The sequence below is a fragment of the Saimiri boliviensis genome, chromosome 1 (genome assembly GCF_048565385.1).
Source record: "Saimiri boliviensis isolate mSaiBol1 chromosome 1, mSaiBol1.pri, whole genome shotgun sequence".
NCBI classification, from domain to species: Eukaryota; Metazoa; Chordata; class Mammalia; order Primates; family Cebidae; genus Saimiri; species Saimiri boliviensis.
The window spans coordinates 46128087-46150170 of NC_133449.1; the positions used below are offsets into that span (position 1 = coordinate 46128087).

Here is a 22084-nt window from a genome sequence, read left to right on the forward strand (position 1 = left end):
TGTGAAAAGAGCCTCCGCCCCCTCCACTGAGCTCAGAGAAAGAAGTTTATAATAAAGCCATTTGCAGGGGTAAGGGAGATAGGACCACATGGGAGCCCAGCAACAGGCTGCCCTAGAATGAAAAGCTCTGTCCTAGTGGAGATAAGCCAGGTCATTCTGATCCCTGCCCTTGGAAAGGTCTACCAGGAAAGCGTGAGTGACTCAGGTAGGACAAACACAACACAGAAGGCATACAGAGAAGTTGCACATTTGGAGCGATGACGAACCATTAGAAGCTGAAGTTATGATTAAGCTGAAATAGGGAGGAAGCAGGAACCTTGCATACAGTGAAGCGTGAGGTTGGGGGTTGGCGGGGTGGGGGTGAGGAAGGCTGTTGGTGAGAAGTGAGGGGGACAGAGAGAAGCAGAAACACCAGAAGCTGCCGAGTTATACCAATGGCAAGGTGCATGTGAAGGTGCACCAACTCTGGCTGCTGGTCCCCAGAATTGCCCTGAATCCAGCACAGTCCCTGTGAGGCTAGCTCAGCCCTTGTCCCTGTTACTGGGCTCCCACGTGATCCTGTCTCCTTTACCCTAGCATATGGCTTTACTGTAAACTTCCTTTCTCTGAGCTCAACAGAGGAAGCAGAAGCTTTTTTCACACTGTCACCAGTGCCACACCAACCCAAGGCTCATAAGACCTGTCTCCTCAACTTCTGCGAAGTTCCCTAAAGGACAGATGTCTAGAGACAGGGAAATGAGAACGCTAGACTGTGTGTTGCTTTGCTTAATGCGTTAGTGCACTTTGATGGAGGTCTGTCTCCTAGGGGAAGGGCAGAAAGTGGAAACAGGCAACAGATGAGGATTAATTGACACTTTGCTCATGCTGATCCTTTCCTCTCACCCAGATCCCACCCATCCCTCATGTTCTCTGTTCCACCAAACCTTCCCCAGCTACTCCAACCACAAACCACACCAGCACTGATCCTTTGGTCTTTTTTTTTTTTTGGTTTTGTTTTTTGAGTCAGTCCCACTCTGTCACCCGGATTGAAGTGCAGTGGTGTGATCACAGGTCACTTCAGTGGGCTCAAGTGATACTGCCACCTCTGCCTGTCAAGTAGGTAGAACCCCAGGTACATGCTACCATGCCCAGCTAATTTTTTAGGGGGAGTTAGAAGTAGATTCCCACAGTGTTGCCCAGGCTGATCTTGAACTCCTGGGCTCAAGCGATCCTCTAGACAGCCTCACAAAGTACTACAGGCATGAGACCCTGAGCCCTGACCTCTTAACTCCTACGGTACGTTGCCTGATTGACCCCAATTCTTCATCTCCTTTATCCAGAACTTTTATCTTTCTTTGTGGTGCCTCCCACTAACTGGGCAGAGCACATTTCACCATCCTTTGACTTTGGGTTTGGCCATACAACTGGCTTTCTTCAATAAAAAGACAGAAGTGACGGTGTGCCAGCTCCAAGGCCTCTTGTACTTCTTCCATCCCTGAGCAAAGGGTGTGCCCAGGCTAGCCCACTATTCCCAAGAGGAAGATAAGTGGCACATGAAACAAAGCTGCCTTGGCCAAGCTCCCCCGGTTGAATCCAGCTTCAATCAGTCCATCCTTAGATATCTGAGCTAAGGAAATGTTTATTGTTGTACGCCACTGAGCATTTAGAGCTGTTTGATCTATAGCTGACAACCACCCATAGTACTTACTGTGCATTTCCATACTTGGTGATTTAACATAGGTGGACTATTTGTTCACATGTCAAATAACTGTTTCTTTGGGCAGATCTCTCCTGGTTAAGATTGCCAGGTTTAACAAATAAAAATACAGGATGCCCAGTTAAATTTGAATCTCAGACAAATAATTTTTTAGTAGAAATGTGTCCTGTGCAATCTTTAGAACATATTTATACTAAAAATTATTTATTTAAAATTCAAATTTGACTGGGTATCCTGTATTTATCTGGCAATTTTACTCCTAGTGCTTAAGGCAGGATATCTTACACAACAGCTGTGAGAGCATTTGCGTGGTCACCACCGTAATGTTGCGAGGGGAAAGATTTGCAAGGACGGAAAGTCAACCTTGAGCATTCTCTTCTCTCCAGTGGCACATCTACCCCTTACAATAATGGTGATCATGGCTGTCGTTTGCCTAGTTAGTCCTTGTATGGGCAGCTTGTGGGCTAAACACCCTATCTAATTTTCACATCGATGCTGCAATGTAGGGAAGTGGCTCAATCTTTATCCCATTTACAAATGACTACACTTTCCCTTGGTCGCACAGCTAGAGAGAGTGGCAAAGCCGGAATTCAAATGCAGCCCTTTGTCTTTGCATATTGCAATCCTGCTTTCAACCACCCAAGATGTTTCACTGTGGTTTTCACAAAATGGAAGATGACAAAATATATTCCCCAGCCCTTCGTTCTACCCACGTGGGAGGGTGGATGACAGGTTGTATTAGTGTCCTAGGTTTGCTGTAAGTACCACAGACTGGTTGGTGTAAATGACAGAAATGTATTTTCTCACAATCCTGGAGACTTGACATCAGAGATCAAGGTGGCAACAGGGTTGGTTCCTTCTGAGTGCCGTGAGAGAATGATCTATTCCAGGTCTGTGATGGCTCATTTTATGTGTTGACATCACTGAGCCATTGGATGGCCAGATCTCTGATGAAACCATCTTTCTTGGTGTTTCTGGAAGAGATTAGCATTTGAATTGGTGGACTGAGTAAAGCAGACTGTGCCCTCTTCAGTGTGGGTGGGCTTCATCCAATCCATTGAGGGCCTCAATGAAACAAGGCAGACCGAGGTTGAATTGGTGCTCTCAATTCAATTGCCTGACTACAGCGAGGTGAGCCGTCAGTCTTCTCCTGCCCTCGGACTGAGACTTGCACCATTAGTGCTTCTGGTTCTCAGGTCTTTGCACTCAGACTGGAATTGATACTACCCACTTTCCTGGGGCACCAGTTTGCAGATGGGAGATCATAAAGCTTCTCAGCCTCCATAATGGCATGAGCCAACTCTGTAATAAATGTCATTTTATGTTCTGTTTCTTTGGAGAACCTTAATACAAGGCCTCTCTCCTTGGTTTGTAGATGGCCATTTTCTCCCTTGTCTTCACGTAGTCGTCTTCTTACAAGGACACAGTCATACTGGATTAGGATCCCACCCTCATGATCTCAATGTAACGTAATCACCTCTATAAAGACCCTGTCTTCAAATAAGGTCACATTCTGAGTTCCTGGGGGCTGGGAGTTAAGACTTCAACATACGAATTTTGGGAAGAGAGGGGGACCCGGTTTAGCCCATAACAGGGTTTGTGGGGCCGTGACTCATCCCAACACAATCTTCATTTAAAAAAGGAATCCAAGGGAATAGATTTCAAATGCTGGAATTCTGAGTTTCACGAGGTGGAACTCTAATTTTTAAAGCAGTCCTCAGAGAAAGGAAAGGCCCATCTTGCAGTTCTAAATGTTAGCACCTCAAAGGTGTCACACTCTCCACCCAAGGGGCCCTAGCAACTTCTAGAATGTCGGTTATTATGAGGACAGGGGATTGTGATGGTGGCTAGTCTGTGGAATCTGGTGAGGCCAAATGTCAGCACCTCAAATGAGGTCCTGTGGCCCCACCTGGCAGCATTCTGGTTTTCTGGATGGCAACAGAAGACAGGGAGATGATGGAAGCCCGGGGCGCGGGAGAAAGTTGCCCAACCTTCCCCAAGATGGTGCCTGGTGACTCCAAGTCTGAAGGGAAGCCAAGGGCTTATCTGGTAAGGGGGCTGCTGTGTCTCGCTACCCCTGCCTATTCCATCAGGGGGAGCAAGAATACAGTAGGAATACATAATAGGAGCTGAGTGATTTGAGGTTCCAGACAGCTGCCAAGAACATCAGGCGACATGCACTCCACCCCTGTAACCGGCACCCAGCTGTCACCAACGACCAGATTGCCCTCCATAAGATTGTGAAGTCACGTGAAGCTGGCTTTGGTCTCCTCCATCTCCCTCCCCACTTGGGGCCCTTTCCTTGCTGGGTGGATAGGACCTGGCTCCCCTCCATAGCCCTCTTGCTAGTCCCCAAATATTTAGGTTCTCTCAACTCAGACCCTGGGTTTCTTTTCCTCTGCGTAACTTCCTGAAGACCTGGCATCTACCTGGTCTCAAAGTCAGGTGGAGTTGAGGATGGGCCCACAAGTTGCCTCTTTGATGATTTGAAAAATCGCTAGAAAGATAGACATCCATCTCCTCAACGCCCAGTGCCTCTACCTGCAACTTTAGGGCACCATGACTTGCTGGTAGTTTGCCCTCTCATCCTTGACCCTCAGGTCCTGACAACTCCGGGTAAGAGCACTTCTAATAAGAATTCAGCCTAGATCTTTACAATTCGGACACTCTTGCAAACATCCCTGTCCACTGTGGCCTGAGGCTGCAGGAGTTCCATGGGGTTGGGGACAGCCCCATCCTGACTTCTCACGGTCCCTCCCCTCTCCGCTTTCCCTGCCCCAGGAGGCAGAGTCCCAGAAGCCAGACTCCTCCTGTGACCACTTGGAAGAGACGGAAGCTTGTGAGGATGGAGGCTGTCCAGGGCCACCTAAATTGCTGTCCTCCAAGTCCTGCCCTGCCACCAAAGGCCAGGCAGGTGATGGACCCAAACCCGCAGAGCTGCCCCCAGCCCCTGGGACCGAGCACAATGCTGAGATAGAGCTGGAGAAGGTGCGCATGGAGTTTGAGCTCACGCGGCTCAAATACCTGCACGAGGAGAACGAGCGGCAGCGGCAGCATGAGGTGGTGATGGAGCAGCTGCAGAGGGAGGCGTCGCCCCACCTGGTGGGTGACAAGGAACGGGGCACTGGGAGAAGGGAGGCCTGGGGCTCCCAGCTTTGTGCAGCATCCCACCCTGCAGATCCTGTATCTCGGCTGCAAGGGCTGACCATCCACACGGGATGGTCTCCAGCCCTCTCCCCCTTGGGTCACTCACTTCCAGAGATGGCCGCTCACTGCCTTAAAGCCCACTACCCTACCTGGCCAGCTCTGTTAAACAGAGCTGCCACACAAAGCTGAGATCTGACTCTCTGAGGAGAGTTGAGGCTGGGAGGGGCCCCAGAACCACATCGCCCACCCAACAGCCCTTTTGGTAGCTTCAGGGAAAACTCTTCAACACTTCCTCCTTCTTCTACCACTCACAAGTCCTCTCTGCCTCTCTTAAAATTTGATGCCTGGAGACTAGACCCAGAATCCCCACTGCAGTCTGGCCAGTGGATTTGGATAGAACCATCACCTCCCCGATCAGGGCTGTGTTTATTCTGTTGGATCATACTGCCTTCTAGTCAACTGAAACAGCCATCTTTTCACAAGAAGTGCACCACTCTCCCGAAATGGGGGATAAGAATGCCTACTTAAGAATAAATGGGATGTGAAGAGCTTAGCACAGTGACTGGGTGATCATAAGCATTCAAGAGTGGAAGATGTTACTGTTTAAAGCAGTGTTTCCTGGGCTTTAAGTCAGACAGTCCTGGGTTAAAATACCAGGTATAAACTGCCTGACATTGGGCACATTACTGATCTCCTTTGAGCATGGGCCTTCTCATCCATGAAGTACCCTACCTCGTAAGGTTGTTGTGAGGATTAAATGAGAGCACACACGCAGACACTTTGCAATTAGCCCAGCACATTAGGTAAGCACTCAATAAATGTTAGCTATTACCATATTTATGTACTCACGCAATTCACTTCTTGACCCAAATGCAACAACATACATTTATCACTTTTCAGTTTTATTGGGACGTGATGTATTAGCTTTGCTTCCCAGCTCTGAGTCATCCTCAATTCTGAGAACCATGCCTTCTGCCTTTATCCAAGTCATTGCTGTAATTGCCGAGGAGGATATGACCTAAAGTAAATACCTTTCCACCTTATCTAAAAAGCTGAGACTGTCAAATGGTTTCCCAAAATTAAGATATTACATTACCTATAGCATTTCCCCAATTGACTGGTGAGGTTTGTCTGCCTGTGTTTTTTTAAGAAAGTAAGGTTGGCTTTGCATCATTTGTTCTCAGTGAACACATGCTGGCTTCTTAAACGATGATCTGTTTTCCTGTTCACAAAATACCTGCTTCATTATACATGAAATGATTTCACTAAACCCAGTCAAGCTTATTGAACTGGGACTTCCAGAATCTTCCCCTGCCTCCCACCCCCTTTTAGAAAGTCTAGAAAATATTTGCCTATTGCTTAGACTTTGGCACATTTCCTAATATTTTTGAATTCTAAGTTACATTTCAAAACTTGTGACTTTTCTCAGTAGCCTGGGATAAAATCTGTCACAAAGTGGAGCCTGCAACTATTTAAAGCAGATATGAAATTATAACTATGCCTTTGGCCTGCGTCTCCTCCTAACTGTATTTATTTCCCCCCCCCCCTTTTAGTTTGAAAATATTTCTTCTTGCTGGATGAGATGGAAATCTTTAGTATATAGTCCTATCTCTCGCTTCCGCTCAAAAACTAGAACACTGAAAGTATTTTGAAAAGTAAAGCGTTTCATTAACGCATTTTAAAAAATGAAAGTCGTAATAATCACCCATCAGCATTTCAGACTGAAACACATGCAGACTGCAGAGAAGCGGCCAAGTCCGTGGGCCCAGAGCCCTCCTGCGCCTGCAGAGAATCGTTGGGTCAGTCCTCCCCTCCACTCCCACTAGAACACTGGATTGCTTCCTCTGGTCTCCAGCCTTCCTAGCTATTCACTTTCAAGGCAGCATCACCAGAGTCATTTCCTGTCCCCTCAGCTTTGTTTAGTTGCCCTCAAATTTTATGTAGCTGTTTCAATAATGATGTGTCCCATTCTCCCAGCCTTTGGTGATAGTTTACAAAAGTGTTTACTTTTTGTGCACTTACTAAAAATTGGAGAGTTGACTTGATGTTGAAGACTTCTCTTTTTCTGGGTGGGTGAATAGATGGATGGACAGATAGAATTTATTGAACTGGAAATACCTCTAAGTGTGTTTCTAGCTAGTTTAGGGCATCTCAGTCCCTGCCACCTGGTGCTTTCCAAAAATATGGCATGATTTTAAAAAATATTTTAAAACCTAACTCATGGGTTATGCTCTCTTAACTATGGTTCAAAATAATATCTTTTGCCTTACTTATGCATCAATACTTTCTATGGTTAAAATGAAGACGTTGGACCCCAATTATATAGATTCAAGAAAAGAGCAACTCGCAGGCAGAATTAGCCAGATGACTCAAGCTGCTTTCCCCTAGCCCAATACTCTGAAAGTTTAGGGAGACCCCATCACCCATCTCTCAGCACTTGCCTCGAGGAGAGACCAAACCCTAGACTGAAAGGCCTCAGACTGACCCACGTGATCCGTGTCAGGACCCAGGGAGTCGGAAACAGTTGTTCACGTGCACGGGACACCCTCTCATTGGGCCACTGTCCAAGAAACTAGGTTGAATGTTAGGGCACTGTCAGAGAACACTCCCAAGACCCAGCATCCAGATGTGGGGCTCCTGGAGTCAGGAGAGAAGGCCCATGCCTGGGCTCCAGTGGGCAGTACGGAGCATAAAGAGAAAGGAAGGTGGTGGCCTGGTGCCCAGTCAGGAGGGACAAGAGCAGCTCAAAAAAGTAAAAAGTAATGAGTTCCTTCTACGTGGTAGTTACCTGACTAGGGATGTTTCATTATCTCACTTTTCCTCCTTGTGATCTTTTGGGGTTTTTAAAATTTTTTTTTAGAAAAAAGAGGATCTTGCTCTCCCACCCAGGCTGAAGTTAGTAGCATGAGCATAGCTCACCATAACCCCAAACTCTTGGGCTCAAGTGATCCTCCCACCTCAATAGCTGGGACTATAGGCACACACCACAACACTTGGCTAATTTTAAAATTTTTTTGTAGAGGCAGAAGTCTTACTATGTTGCCCTGGCTGGTCTTGAACTCCTGGCCTCAAGCAATACTACCACTTTGGCCTCTCCAAGTGCTGGGATTATAGGTATGGGCCACCATGCCCAGGCCTCATGATCTTTTTGTAAAGGGCACTATTGCCCCTTCCTTAGATGAAGATGATGACCTGAGGTCACATACAGGCAGGGACAGAGCAGGACTGAAACTAGATCTGCCTGGCGCCAAGACTGGCATCACCAGCTCCACTGTGTTCTCTCCCCTGCAGTTCTCAGGAGGCCTCCAGGACCTCCTGCCGCCCCAGAACCAGTTTGCCATGTTCCTGTACTGCTTCATCTTCATTCACATCATTTATGTCACCAAGGAGATGGTCTTCTTTCTCTTCTCCAAGCACTACTTGTTCTGCATCGCGACCATTTTGCTCTGTTTGATTAAAACTTTCTGGTCATACTTCCAAGTGCCTTTGCTCTCTCCATCACTGGGACCCTCACCCCTGCCATGCTACAGTGCTATCAGTGCACAATCTCAGCCTCCTGGCACCTCCTTTTATCACTTTGTGCCTCTGTCCAATCAGAATCCACTCTTAGGAAGGGCCCTGCTGCCCAGCATTTCCACCTGAGAGTGAAGAAACATGTCCATGCCCCTTAGGCAGAGCCTGAGTTCTCACTGTGGACATGATGCTTTGTCTCAAGAGGATGATTTCAAATGTTAGCAAGTCAGGGAGGTATCTGCAGGGAAGGAGGGTTTAGAACACCTTTCTAAAACCACAGAAGCATACCATGACCAAGCTGGCTTGGGTTTCACATCTACTCATGTTCATAGATCCCTGAGGGGTGGAAAGCCTGTGGTCTGCTTGGGGACAGCCCCCCCCCATCTCCTGCAAAAATGTCCATGTCCTAATCCCCATGAATATGTTGCTTTACATGGCAAAAGAGATGTGATTGAGTTAAGGACCTTGCAAGGGGGAGATAATCCTGGATTTTCCAGGTAGGCCCGTGGTAGTCACAAGGGCCCTTATAAAAGGGAGGCAGGAGGGTGAGAGTCAGAGTGATGTGACCATGGAAGCAGGGATCAGAATGATGCAGGGCTGTGGGTCAGGGAATGTGGGAAGCCTCTAGAAGCCAGAAAAGGCAATCAAAGGATTCTCTGCTAGAGCCTCCGGAGGGGGCCCCACCCTGCTACCCCACATTAGACTCCTGACCTCCAGAACGTTAGGAGAATATGTCTGTGTTATTTTAAGCTGCTGAGTTTGTGGCAATTTGTTACACCAGTCACAGGAAACTTATACAGGAGCCAAGACTCCCAAGCTCTCTCCAGCTGTGCCAACATGGCAGGATACCACCACTAGGCCACTGGCCAGGCTTCATTTAGCACTGGGCCCAAGCAGACTTGTACACAGCTGGACTTGAGACAGCATATGGTTAAAAAGGAGAGGCAGTGAAGCTCCAGAGAGCCCGGCATAGGCCTAGCTGAACCCGGTGGACAAGGGGTATTCATTTATCACTGAGCTGTGTATCCCCTGGGTGAGGCATGTGGCAAAATAAAGGCATACTTCTAGGGGACATAGGGAAGGAAGAATTAAGTGCCTGATTGGGCCCAGAGGACATCATTAATTCTATTCTATTGGAAAGCTGGAAATGGAAAAAAAAAAAAAAGTTGGCACATGCACTTACCTACTAACCCAAGCACAGACTCACAAAAATGCAGAAAAGCTAACCCAGAAATAAATACACTGACACAGAGATACAAAACAAGTATACAGTTGTCCTCAGTAGAGAGGTTCACAGCCCCTCAAATAAACACACAACCACCCACAGGAACAGACTTGGAAGACCAGAGGGCTCATGGTCAGGCAAAAAGTGAAGCTGCCCCGCATATATGCAACAAAGAAAAGGGGGTCGCATTCCTGAGACACCAGCCCCTCCTCCCTTCAACACACACACAGGCCTTGCAGACTGTCAGCTGCTCTGAGCCCAGCAGCCAGCCACGATGGCTGGCTGTGCCACAGAGCACTTTAGTGATAATGTGGCAAACTGAACGAGGCTGGACACAGCTGTGCAATTAATCAAGTCTTTGTCGACCCCTTCTCTCCTCTGGCATAGGACTCGGCCTTAAGAGGGACAAGAGAATAAGTTTCTGTTTCATTGGGCTCTGAGTGACTCTCAGTAAAATCACGCGAAAAAAACAACCGCCTTGGGACTTCAATGTCAGCACACATTATCTTGCCATTTAAGTCCATGGTGACTTCTCATTTTCCACCCAACTCCATATATCCCTCCCCATTGATAGCTGCATGTGACAGGTACTTAATTTGAAAGTGATAAAAGTGTCATTTCTCATTAAACTTTCAAGGATGGGATGTTGTGCTACGGGGTCACTTCTTCCAATCATTTTATTTGATCTGGGTTTCTGCCCCATGGGGTTGAGGTGAGAGAGATGAAGATCAGGATGGCAAAAACTTGAAGTTCCACCTGTTTACCTTCTTTCAGCAGACAGAATTGGGCATTTATAAAACATACACACAAACCAAACAACAAGTGCTATAAGGTCATTTAATCCATCCATCTGTTACCAGGTAAAACTAGACTTAAATACATCCATTTTTCTTAATCTTCAGAGCAAGTAAACTCCCGTGAGCAGTTAAGTGAACATCTCATCCCACATCTTTTGACATAGGCATGAAATCGACTCTTCCCTATTGTGTTTGAACACTGAAGCCAGTAGCCTAAGATCTGCCCTCTAGGAAAATGAGACAACTCATGGCCACTCCCTAAACTTAGAACCGATGTTCTGGTTCAAATGCAAACCAGAAAAATCATGAGAGAGAGAGAAAAAACAGGGAAAAGGCTCAGCTAAGCAGTTACCAGCCACGCAACAAGCCAACGTACAAGCGCCTCTTTAACACCAATGCTAACATGCCTTGCACCCTAAATCCCTAAGGAGGCCATCATCACCAAAACCCTACAGGTAGAAATGCATATCATCTCCATTTCACAGGCAAGGATACCAAAGTTCAGAGAGGTTAGACTTAACCGAGATCATCCCAGAGCACATGTTTCTTTCCATGTTACCCTGCTCCCAAGAGCCTGCCTTAGGAGGATCTCACAACCTTACTGGAGAAATGAGTTTCATACACATGAAAATGTAAAGCAGCTATCAGCATACAGAACTCAGTTACAAATAAGATCATAGAGGAGCTCCCTGAAGTCCAGGGCGATACAGGAAGTCTTCTTGAAAGATGAGCTCACAAGGGTAGGTAAGCCTGAACAGGTGGCAATCAGGAGGGTTACCTCACACAAATGAAGATCAGGCTGGGAGTGTGTAATGTGTATCCAGGAGAGAAAGGTCGCTCTTGCTCCAGGGAATGGAAAGAGTAAAAGGTAACAGGCCTGGAAAATTCATCTGGGGCTAAGTTTTAGAGAGCCTCAAATGTTGGTCTGAGGAATATAAACGTAATCCCTTGGGAAATAGGGAATAAACTAAAGATTGTAGGGTGGAATAGTAATTCAAAACAAACAGATAAATAAAAGCCTTTCTACTTTAATTCCTGGAGACCACTTTGTTGCCTAGACCTTCCTGTTTTCAGACCAGGTCCTGAGTTTGAAGATTACATTCAGCTGTAAAAGAAATCCAGCCACAGTGTCTTAACCAAATAGAGGTTTATATTTCTCACATACCAAAAAGTCCCAGGTAGTCAGTTCACGGCTGGTGAAACAGCTCTAGGAAGTCATAGAGGAGCCAGGTGGTGCCTTCCTCCACCATTCTTGGCACAGGGCTCTTATCCTCAGCCCATGGCTTCCAGCCTCACGGCGTCGAGTTGACCGAAGCAGCTCCAGGTCCCAGGTCCACTGCTCCAGGTCAGAAAAGGAGCTGCCTTTTAAAAGCTTCCCAGGAAGCCCAACCCAGAGACTTCCGCTTACCTACGTACCATTGGTCAAACTAAGGTCATGTGGCTGCTGCTCCTATCTGCAGGGTGTCTGAGGTGGTAAGGTTTTTGCATGGACACTGTTGCAGCCTTGAGCAAAATTAGAAATCTGGTAGTATAAGTGAAGGAGGGACATACTGAATAAGCAAATAACTGGTATACCGTCCCTACTTCCTGAGGCCCAGCTCCCACTCCCTTCCTGAGCAGCTGAACCAGAAAGCCTTTGTTGGGGCTGAAACTATCAGGTGGAGCACAGCTGTAGCCAATCTGGGCCTGGTCACTGCTGCCCTCGGCTTTAAGGAAAAGTACCGCATACCACAGCAGGGAGGTCTTGGTTTTCCCTGGCCACACGCCTGCAGCCACTCTGCCTTCATCCTCCTGACCTCTGCCTGAAGCCCCGTGACCTGACGCAACAGGGCAGCAGCCTGGGAAGGGCACTCCTTTCTGTGCTGGGTGCCCTCAGCAAAGCTGCAAGGGGAGGCATGTGGAACTCCAGAGCTCCTCCCCTTCCTGACCCCAGATCCCACAGAACAGAACCCAGAGAGCCAGTCAGGGGACTCTGATCAGCCCACGGACCTCAAGCTGCTGAAGACTATGTATAAGAGATGGCACTCATTGCAAAGGACCACTAAGCTTCAGCCCAAATAATGAAGCATTAATAGTAAAGCTTCAGGCAGGCTTAGGGAGAGAAAGATGGGAGAATCTTTCCTGCTCCCTAAATGGAAGATCATAGGTTGCCACCCTGAGCCCAAGGTCAGGACTACAGTTGGGGAGATGGGGGCGGGGCGGGGTGTGTGGTTAAGGCTTGATTCCAAAGGCCACTTTCCTGCCATGTCTATTTCTAGTCCCAATTTAGCAGATGACTGTAAGCAAGTCGGTTAAGCTTTCTAGGCTTCATTTGGGTGACCTTTAAATTATCTGGACTCTAACTCAGAAAAAACAAGGACCAAAGTCTAGAGCAGGCGTCCCCAAACTTTTTACACAGGGGCCCAGTTCACTGTCCCTCAGACCGTTGGAGGGCCGCCACATACTGTGCTCCTCTCACTGACCACCAGTGAAAGAGGTGCCCCTTCCTGAAGTGCGGCAGGGGGCCGGATAAGTGGCCTCAGGGGGCCACATGCAGCCCGCAGGCCGTAGTTTGGGGACACCTGGTCTAGAGGTTGTTTGAGAAATCATGACTTAATTGGTCTGATATGGCATCCAGAGGAGATTTGTTAGCCTTACAAATGCCCCAGTTGATTCTAATCTGCAATCAAGATTGAAAAACCTAAATCCTTGCTCTTCAATTCGTGATCAGCCGCATCTGCGTCTTGGAAATGCAGCATCCCAGACCCTGCCCCAGACCCACTGAAGCAGATGTGGTTTGACAGTACCCCCAGCAATTCATATGCATCTTAAAGTCTGGGAAGCCTGCTTTAGGTGATAAGACTCAATTCAGTCTGTCCTGGGTTAGCACAGTGGCTCATGTCTGTAATCTCAGCAGTTTGGGAGGCCACGGCAGGAGGATCACTTGAGCCCAGTTCAAGACCAGCCAAGGCAAGATAAGGAGATCCCATCACTACCAAAAAAAGCCAGGTACGGTGCCCTGCACTTGTGGTCCCAGCTACTCGGGAGGCTGAGAAGGGGGGCATCACCTGAGCCTGGCAGGTTGAGGCTGCAGTGAGCTGTGATAGTGCCACTGCTCTCCAGCCTAGGGGACAGAGCAAGACTCTGTTAAAAAAATTTTTGTCCTCTTTGTGAAGACAATGCTCTTGGCCAGGAGGGCCTTCTCGGGGAATGAGAGGGAGAACAACTGAGTGTGTGGCCCTTCAGAAGTGCTATGGGGTCTCCGTTAACCTCTGCCTCAGGTTGGGGGTGGAAGGAGCTTGCTGTGCCACATCAGGAAGCTGTGCCTGTGGGTAGCACATGTGCCCCTCCTCCCTTTCACCAGTTTATGCTCTGGGCTTCTGGGGAGCCAAATGACTTCACCCTGCAGGCCAGGACTCAGCAGAAAGCTCCAGAATCCCCCCCAGGCCTGTGTATGCCTGTGTCCCTTTTTTGATCTGACTCTCATGTGTAGCTTTGGGGAAATCTTGCTAATATACATTCATTCATTATTTAAAGGTTGCCGCTGTTCTTCAGGAAGGTTAAGCATGATGAAAAGATGGGATTTTTCCACAGGGCACAGCAGAAAAGCTAGGGCTCCCACAATTTTAAGCTGTTTTGGCCAAGCCTTGTTGCATAATTCAAAGTCTGTGACTTACTTAGATTTAATTAGCCAAAGGAGCAGCAGCTGCAGGTTCATTAGTCAGTCTTTATTAAGCATCCTCAGAGGGCTCTGTAGGCTCTTAAGAGTGAAGTGGAGGACGGTTTCGGACTTGCAAATTTCTTACACTTAAGTAGGAGGGGATTACAGAGAGCGTCAGGATGTAGGCATTTTTGATTCTCAAAGAGAGCAAAGGAGTGGCATCAAAAGGCCTGGGCTTGTGGGGCAAATCCGACAAAGGGCCACAAGTCAGAGAGAGGTCAGCCCCTCACAGGGTTGTAGTGACCGTTAGTGAGATAACGAGGTGGAAGCTGGTAGTGAATGAGGTGCCACGCAGATGAGCGGTATCAGCGAGAGCAGGGAAGGGAAGCGACTGCCAACCTGAATGTCAAGAACTGGGAGAGGTGGGGAAGTTGTGCTCCAGAATTTGTGGCCCCGTGCAAGAGGACAATGTAGTGTCCCTTATTCAAAAACATCAAGAATTCCATGACAGTGACAGCAGAGCATTAAGCTATGTGCAGAGCGCCCCCTGAGTGCAGGGCCCCGTGCCAATGCCCTGGCAGTGGATGACGACGGGGACCCCAGGGATAAGAGGCTTTTGTGGTGCCTCTCAAATCCTGTCCTGAGAGTGACTGTCCTTGGCCTGTACTCCATCAGCAGGAGGGAGGGAGGGACCAGGCCACTGGAGGAAGTGAGTCTGGTGACCCCCAGGGAGTGGCCCCTGCACTCCAACCAGCTCTGGATGTAGAGTCTGGCTGCAGAGGCTCCTCTTCACAAGCAGGTCACGCTCTAGGCTTCCAGCTGCTAATCACAGGGGCTCTCCAGCCTGGGGGCATTTCCTCTCTCTGCTCCTGGCTTCCGCCCCAGCCCCATTCAGCTGATGATTCTCCTTTGGGCTAGAAAATCCGAAAATAGAAGAAAGCTACACTTTTTACCCCCTTGAGCCTCTTGTATCAAATGACACAGTCACTTTGCCTCAAACTTTTCATCAAAGCAGCCTTTGTAAGGTCCTGGGGCAGAAAGTAGGCCTTGGAAGACAGCCACCAGGAAGCCGTGCAAAAAGTGCTGAGCAGGGGGACCCTTGGTGGAGGAGGTGGGGCGGGCAGGATTTCAGAAGCTTCCCTCTGCCCCAGAAAGAGCCAGTGACAGACACTCGCTACCATGGGGCAGCTCTTCTCTGAGCACCAGCTCTAGCTTCTGGGCTTGGAAGTGCCAGAGCAGCAAATGGTGTGGCTACACGGACCACCCATTGCCAGAGGCCAACAATGAGACCACAGAGCTCAATCAGTGCTTAAGGGGCAATGATCCATCAATCAAATAATCAGGAGTGCAAGAGACAATCTGATAAAAGCTCTGTGAGCAGAAGCTTTCTCTGAAGGCTTCTTGAAAAGGGAGCTCTCCCTTGCTGAACATCTAAGATGTATTGTGGTCTGTCCAGCGCACTTTTATCCCACAGCCCTCCATGAAGGAGCACTGGCATGCACTAGATTAATCTGCCCAGACTGCTCTAACAAAATATCACAGACTGGGCAGCTTCAGCAACAGACGCTCATTTGCCCACAGTTCTGGAAGCTGAAAGTCCAAGATCAAGGTGTTGGCAGGTTTAGTTTCCCCTGAGGCCTCTCTGGGCTCACGGATGGCCACCTTCTTCTCACTGCGTCCCCACATGGTCTTTCCTCCCTGTGTGCATTCCTGGTGTCTCTCTGAATGTCCAAATTTCCTCTTCCAAGGACACCCAGTCAGATTGGATTAAGGCCCATTTTAACATCATCACTTCTTTTTTTTTATTTAATAGTTTTGGGGGTACAGGTGGTTTTTGATTACATGGATAAGTTCTATAGCGGTGATCTCTGAGATTCTGGTACACCCATCACCCGAGCAGTGTACACTGTACCCAATATGTAGTCTAAAGCCCCTATCTCCCGATAAGGTCACATTCTGAGGTATTGGGAGTTAGGACTTCAACACATGAATTTTGAGGGGAGATAATTCAGCCCATAACGCCCACTTTGCAAATGAGAAATCAGACTCTGAGAGGTTCGGGAATTGCCCAAGCTTGCACAGCCAGGAGGTGGCAGAGACCAAGTGTGGCAAGGAGCTGAAAGTTGATTCGAAGAAAACAAAGAACGATGCTGTGTCCGGTTCATTTAGGTTTGTGAACAAAGGTTCTGAGCTGGTTTGATAACATGGGAAGAGAACTGCTCCTGCATTTCAGATAGTATTGTGTGGTTCCCTATGTACAGCTCTAGATATGTGTAGCTGGGGGTAGCGGCTTCAAAGTTTTTCTGCTTATGAAGCTACCCATTTGTTCTAACCATTCCCGTGTTTCTTTTTTGTTTATTTGCTTTGGTTTTTTTGAGACAGGGTCTCACTCTGTCACCCGTGCTGGAGTGCAATCTCAGCTCACTGCCGCCTTGACCTCCTGTGTTCCCCCACACTTCCCCTCAACAGATGCTAAAGAGGAAAATGTCTTTGAGAGGGGACAGATACAAGGCCTCACTTACTGGCGCACCTGACCCACACACCTGCCATTTCACAAGTGGCATCAGATCCATACTCAAAGGCGTAGGTAGCTCCCTCTGGACCCCACCTCATATCCTCTCCTAGATCCCATCCCCCTGGTCAGGACAGTGACTGGCGTCTTCCCTCTTGAATCTGCTATGCCTGGTTCTTTTTCTGAAGACCAGGATGGTATGGCCCACTCTAAGACAGGAGTAGGTGTGTGAAAGAAGAGGGAAGTGACTGGGCTAAGAGAGCAACCCTACACAGTTCACTCTAGCCGACTTTCACTTCTGAGCCATTTCCATAGCCTCACATACACAAAGTCCCTCATATTCGAGCTGGCCTGAGTGGGTTCCTAGAAAATGATGATTGGAAGACCCTGGAAGCACAGTGTTTGGTAGAAAGCTCACCTGAGCTCAGGTATCAGGCTAACTTCAAAGGATTTCCAGATAACCGCCCTAAGCAAAGTCTACGCACTGTGGGAGAATCCTGGTTCTAAAAACAGATCAGTTAGGAGGCTGGGTGTGGTAGCTCACGCCTGTAATCCCAGCACTTCGGGAGGCCAAGGTGGGTGGATTACTTGAGGTCAGGAGTTCGAGACCAGCCTGGTCAACATGGCAAAACTCTGTCTCTCTGTCTCTACTGAAAATACAAAAATTGGCCTGGCATGTGGTGTATGCCTGTAATACCAGCTACTCAGGACTCAGGAGGCTGAGGCGGGAGAATCACTTGAACCCAGGGGTGGAGGTTGCAGTGAGCCGAGACTGAACCACTGCATGAAGCTCAGATGCCAGGAGGGCCCAGGGGGATCAGGTAAAAGCGGGAAGCTGGCCAGTCATAACTGACAAGAAAGGAAGAACCCGTAAAGCAGGAAGCCTCTACTCGCCTTCCTCCCTCCTTCCCATCTTCACCACATGGAGATACATGCCCATGTCCAGGGCAGCCAGAAATCCAGACTTTTATGTGATACCTGCTGAGTTTTAAATGTTGGTTCAATTTTCTTTTGCCACTCTACAGACCTAACAAAAGTCCGTGGGGCCAACAGCTCACAATCTCTGAACTTGAGATGTTATTTCCTTTATGATAAAGTCTCTGTTTCACTCAGAGACACGCTGGGGAATTTCGTTAAACAGAAGACACTCCTGGTACAAAAATAGAATGTGATTCACTCTCTAACAATGTTTAAGCACAGAAGCCACAGTAAGGATGCTTCTTCCCTTCACAAATTGCCTCACCTTGAGGTGTTTCAAGAGACAGATCTCTTAATGCATTTCAAATCAGGTTAGAGTGGCAAAAATCTAATTTTCATACAACTTCTTGAAGGAAGATGGCAATTTCACTAAAGCCTGGATCAAGATTAAGGAAAGCACGAAGCAGACGCCTGGGAGCAAGGAAATGGAGCGAGAGAAGGTGACGGGGTGGAGGGTGAAAAGAAGGTGAAGCTGCATGCCCAGGCTGAGTGTTTGCAAAGAGGCTGGCAACCACGGTGTGAAACCAGTCAGACAAAGAGCAGTGGGGCCTGGGGACCAGAGTGAGCAGAGAGGGGAAGAGGAGGAGGGAGCATCATTGGTTGCCATGGTGACAAAGGAACAGGGATGGGAAGAAAGAGTGAGAGGGGGATGTCAGAGAAGAGCTGAGTTGTGCTGCTGCCTACAACGAAGTCTTCTCTTCCCAGGCACCCTTGCCTATGACTCCTTGGCCCCTCTGATACTTCCCCCATCCTGATTATCTGCTCATTCCTGGTATGAATAAATTACTATGAAATTAAGGACATTTAGATTTTAAACATGGATGTGATGGATGAATGGGTACCTACTTATTGAGCCTCTAGGTCTCCAAAAGGCCTCTTGGATTCAAAATATTTTCTCCAATGTGCTTCAATAAAGCCCAGGATTCCACCATTAGGGCAACATTGCTTAGACTAAGGCTTTGTTTGTGTTCAATGATAAACCCTCATTAAGAGGGGAAAAATCTTGGCTATCAATTTCCAGGGTCTCATAAGGAATTGATTTACAGTATGTAACATGGATCCCGGCTTCAGCCTAAAAATGTCCACTACTGGAGCTCAGGCATATTTGGATATGCATCATAAACTGGTGGGGCAGACCCCAGACAGGCTAGTTCAAAGGAAGCTTCTGGTACCATCTGCTGCATGTGTCCAGCATTTATTTCCCCTTGATTTTCTTTTGGGCCACTCCCTCTTTCTCAATCTTAGTCCACGACGTTCAGGTGAACTGACTTCTAGTCAAGGGGTAGGCCCAGGACCAGATCTGGCCAATCAGGGCATTCCATCTTCTGGCCAAAATGATGGGTTCATATGTGGACACATGACCCAAGCCTGACCAATGAGTTTCAAAAGCCTAGATGTTTTGCTGAAAGGCTTGAAAAATAAGCTTTTCTTCCACTGGCTACTAAGCTGGGAGACTATAGGTCCAGAGATGCTGTTGGTCATCTTGTTCCACTTGGGGAAAGCCTACCCGAGAATAAAACCGATATAGAGAAAAGCAGAGCCAAGATGTGGGAAGACAGATGGAGTGGGAGGGAGAGAAAGTGATTTCTTGATGACATGATTTGGGTCCCTCGATCCACCTGAGATAAGAGCCATCCCTAGACTTTTCACCTTCCATTTTTGCTGTTAACTCATTTGAATTGGGTTTCTGTCACTTACAACCAAGTGTTCTGAATCCTGCAAGGGCTTTCCTGTTATGTGAGTTGGCACCTGGGCTCAGCAACAGCTAACATAGGAGGTCCCATGGCCTCTGCTCTCAGCCTGTTCTACAAAGAAAGATGTGTTCATGAACCTAGCCAAGAGAGTCTGAGGGAGATGTCGAGAAGCAGAACCATTGGAACATATGTAAGCATGTGTGCCTGTCTGCAGGGAAGGGAGCCAATTCTCCACTTCTTCAGAGAAAACAGCCGTGCTATAGCACCACAAAGGGCTTGATGATGGTGCCAGAGGAAGTGGCAGCAGGGCCTGGCTGAGAGGGGACGCCCAGCAGGAAACTCCACAAGACCAGCGTATGCTCTGTGCTGCCAATGTACAGAGCATTACGCTCTCAGGATGGTCCACGCAAGGTCTGGGGTAGCCCAGATGTCAGTCAACCAATGGATAAATAAAATGTGGGATATCCATACGATAAGATATTTGGCAATAAAAAGGGATGAATTACTGATTCCTGTCATAACATGGATGAGCCTTGAATAGATGATGCTAAGAAGCCAGTCACAAAGAGCCACATGTGTGATTTCGTTTACATGGAAGGTCCACAATAGGCAAGTCTATAGACAGAAAGTAGATTCATGGTTGCCCAGGGCTCAAGGAACAGAGGGATTTGGCAGTGACAACTAAAAGGTACAGGGTTTCTTTGGGGTAATGACATGTTCTAAAATTGACTGTGGTAGTGGTTGCTTGTTCAGCTCTATGAACACAGTAAAAGCCATGGAATCATATACTTTAGAGGATGAATTGCATGGTATGTGAATTATCTCAATGAAATTGTTACCTAAAAAAAACCAAGGTTCTTGAGATACCTGCCCAGTCTGTGTGTGATGGGGGTGAGGACAGGGGGTTGGCCTCCAGCAGGCAGGGGCACATCATGTAGCTGCTGTCACTCTGGGAGGCAGTACTGCCCTCAGACCTGGACAAGAGGAACCTCGCTCTGGGTGGGCACTTGAGGCCTCTGCTCTGGCTCTCGTCCAGCCTGACTCTTCTCTGTAATCCATAGAATCCAATGGATGTGTCCGCCCATGCCCACACTGCCTTCTTCCTAGACCATAGTCTGGGTCTACAGGACCCTGGAATTACTTGCCCAAAAGGCTCCAGATCTGTCTCTAGAAACTGCAGGTCATGGCCAGGCACAGTGGCTCTTACCTATAATCCTAGCACTTTGGGAGGCCGAGGTGGGCGGATCACCGGAGGTCAGGAGTTTGAGACCTGCCTGGCCAACAGGGCAGAAACCCATCTCTACTAAAAATACAAAAATTAGTGGGGCATGGTGGCAGGCACCTGTAGTCCCAGCTACTTGGGAGGCTGAGGCAAGATAATCACTTGAACCTAAATGGCGGAGGTTGCAGTGAGCAGAAATCGCACCACTGCACTCCAGCCTGGGCGACAAGAGCGAGACTCCATTTCAAAAAAAAAAAGAAAAAGAAAAAAGAAAAGAAACTGCAGGCCCTAAGAGGTGTGACTGGAACTTAAATATGGAGTCTGGAGTGCCCATTTAAGTTCCCCCAAAGATTGAGGCAGAGCTGAGAGTAACAGGAGGATAGGCCATGGGCTGTGAGTTGCAGGGTCTGGGTCAGGGATGGGAAAGGCCTGCAGCCAGCTCTCCCTACAACCACAGTGTTCCAGCCTGGCTGTCTCAGGACTATGAGATTCTAATTCAAACATGACCTTCCAGGTCATTATGAAGATTTATTTGTCAAGATAGGGGACTACAGCATTTGACAGTTTGCTATTAGTTTATAGTTAAACGTATGTCAACACATGGTTTGCGGATCTCCTTTCGTCCTCTCATCAGAGGTCCCTACAAATGTTAGGCGCTGACTTGCCAGGAGGTGCTGTATTTAAGAGAGAAATCTATCAGAGGTTCGCTTTCTAGCAAATCGTGATATGGGGTTTTCTCAGGGTGCATTTATGGATTTGGGAAGCACAGTTCATAGATTTCTTGCTCCAGGCTAAACAGAAAGCTAGCACATGGCTGCCGGGAACCTTGAAGTTTAATGATTTCTCTCAATGACATCTTCTCAGCTCAGCCCAAGGATTGGGACATGTGGTGAGGCACTGGCTAGAGACTGGGGTAGTTCTATGAGCTGTGCTAGGGAATTCCATGTCTGGCTGTCTGTCTTTACTTTGTTTTTTTTTTTTTTTTTTTTTTTTTTTTTAAGGTACAATGTAATAGAGTCCATTTGGCAGGGAATTTCAGCAGAAGCGTATAAAAAACATCTCAGAGCAGGAATGAGGGCAGGCCAGGGTATCCATTCATCCTTCTACATCTATTCTGAGTGTCCCCAAACCCTCGTGGTTATGTAGCTGTGCAATGCCAAAAGGTGCCCAGCTGCAGGGACACGTGGGAGCTGAAATCCAGCCCACCCTCCCCTGGCCAAGCCACACCCCTTGGCACTGGGCTACATCAGTGCAGAAGAAGGGGAGCTTTTTTCTTAGTACAAAGGTGTCCTGTGCTCCCCACCCCATGGGCTCATGGTGCTGCATCGGCCCCAAAGAGGGTCTTTTTCTAAGGACACAAAGGCAGCACGAATGAGTGTCCCCTGCTTGGTGAGGAGAGGGAAGCTAGCAAAGGAGGCCAGTGCTGTGTCTGGGTCCAACAGGACTCTAGCTCTCCCTGCCCCTGGCTGACCCCACGAAGCTCCCCTCCACTCTGATGGTTCTGTTGCAGATACCACCCTGCCCTTGAGAGGCACCCCATGGAGGAATGAGAAGTAGGTCCTTTCAAGAGCTCAAATCATGTTGAACTAAAAGGAGAAGGAAGGCTCTGAGAGAAGAGTCTCGGTCTGGAGAGAGACAGCAGCTGGTGGGCCTGGGGTTC

At 48.1% G+C, this 22084-nt stretch overlaps 1 protein-coding gene across 1 annotated transcript; it reads left to right on the forward strand.

Annotated features, from left to right (window-relative positions):
• Positions 1 to 436: 436 nt before the first annotated feature.
• TMEM247 (transmembrane protein 247) lies at positions 437 to 12544 on the forward strand. Its single transcript, XM_003926882.4, has 3 exons — positions 437 to 3745; positions 4478 to 4798; positions 8135 to 12544. The coding sequence occupies exons 1-3, from the start codon at positions 3629 to 3631 to the stop codon at positions 8483 to 8485; spliced, it is 789 nt and encodes a 262-aa protein (XP_003926931.1). The 5' UTR covers positions 437 to 3628; the 3' UTR covers positions 8486 to 12544.
• The last annotated feature ends 9540 nt before the right edge of the window (positions 12545 to 22084 follow it).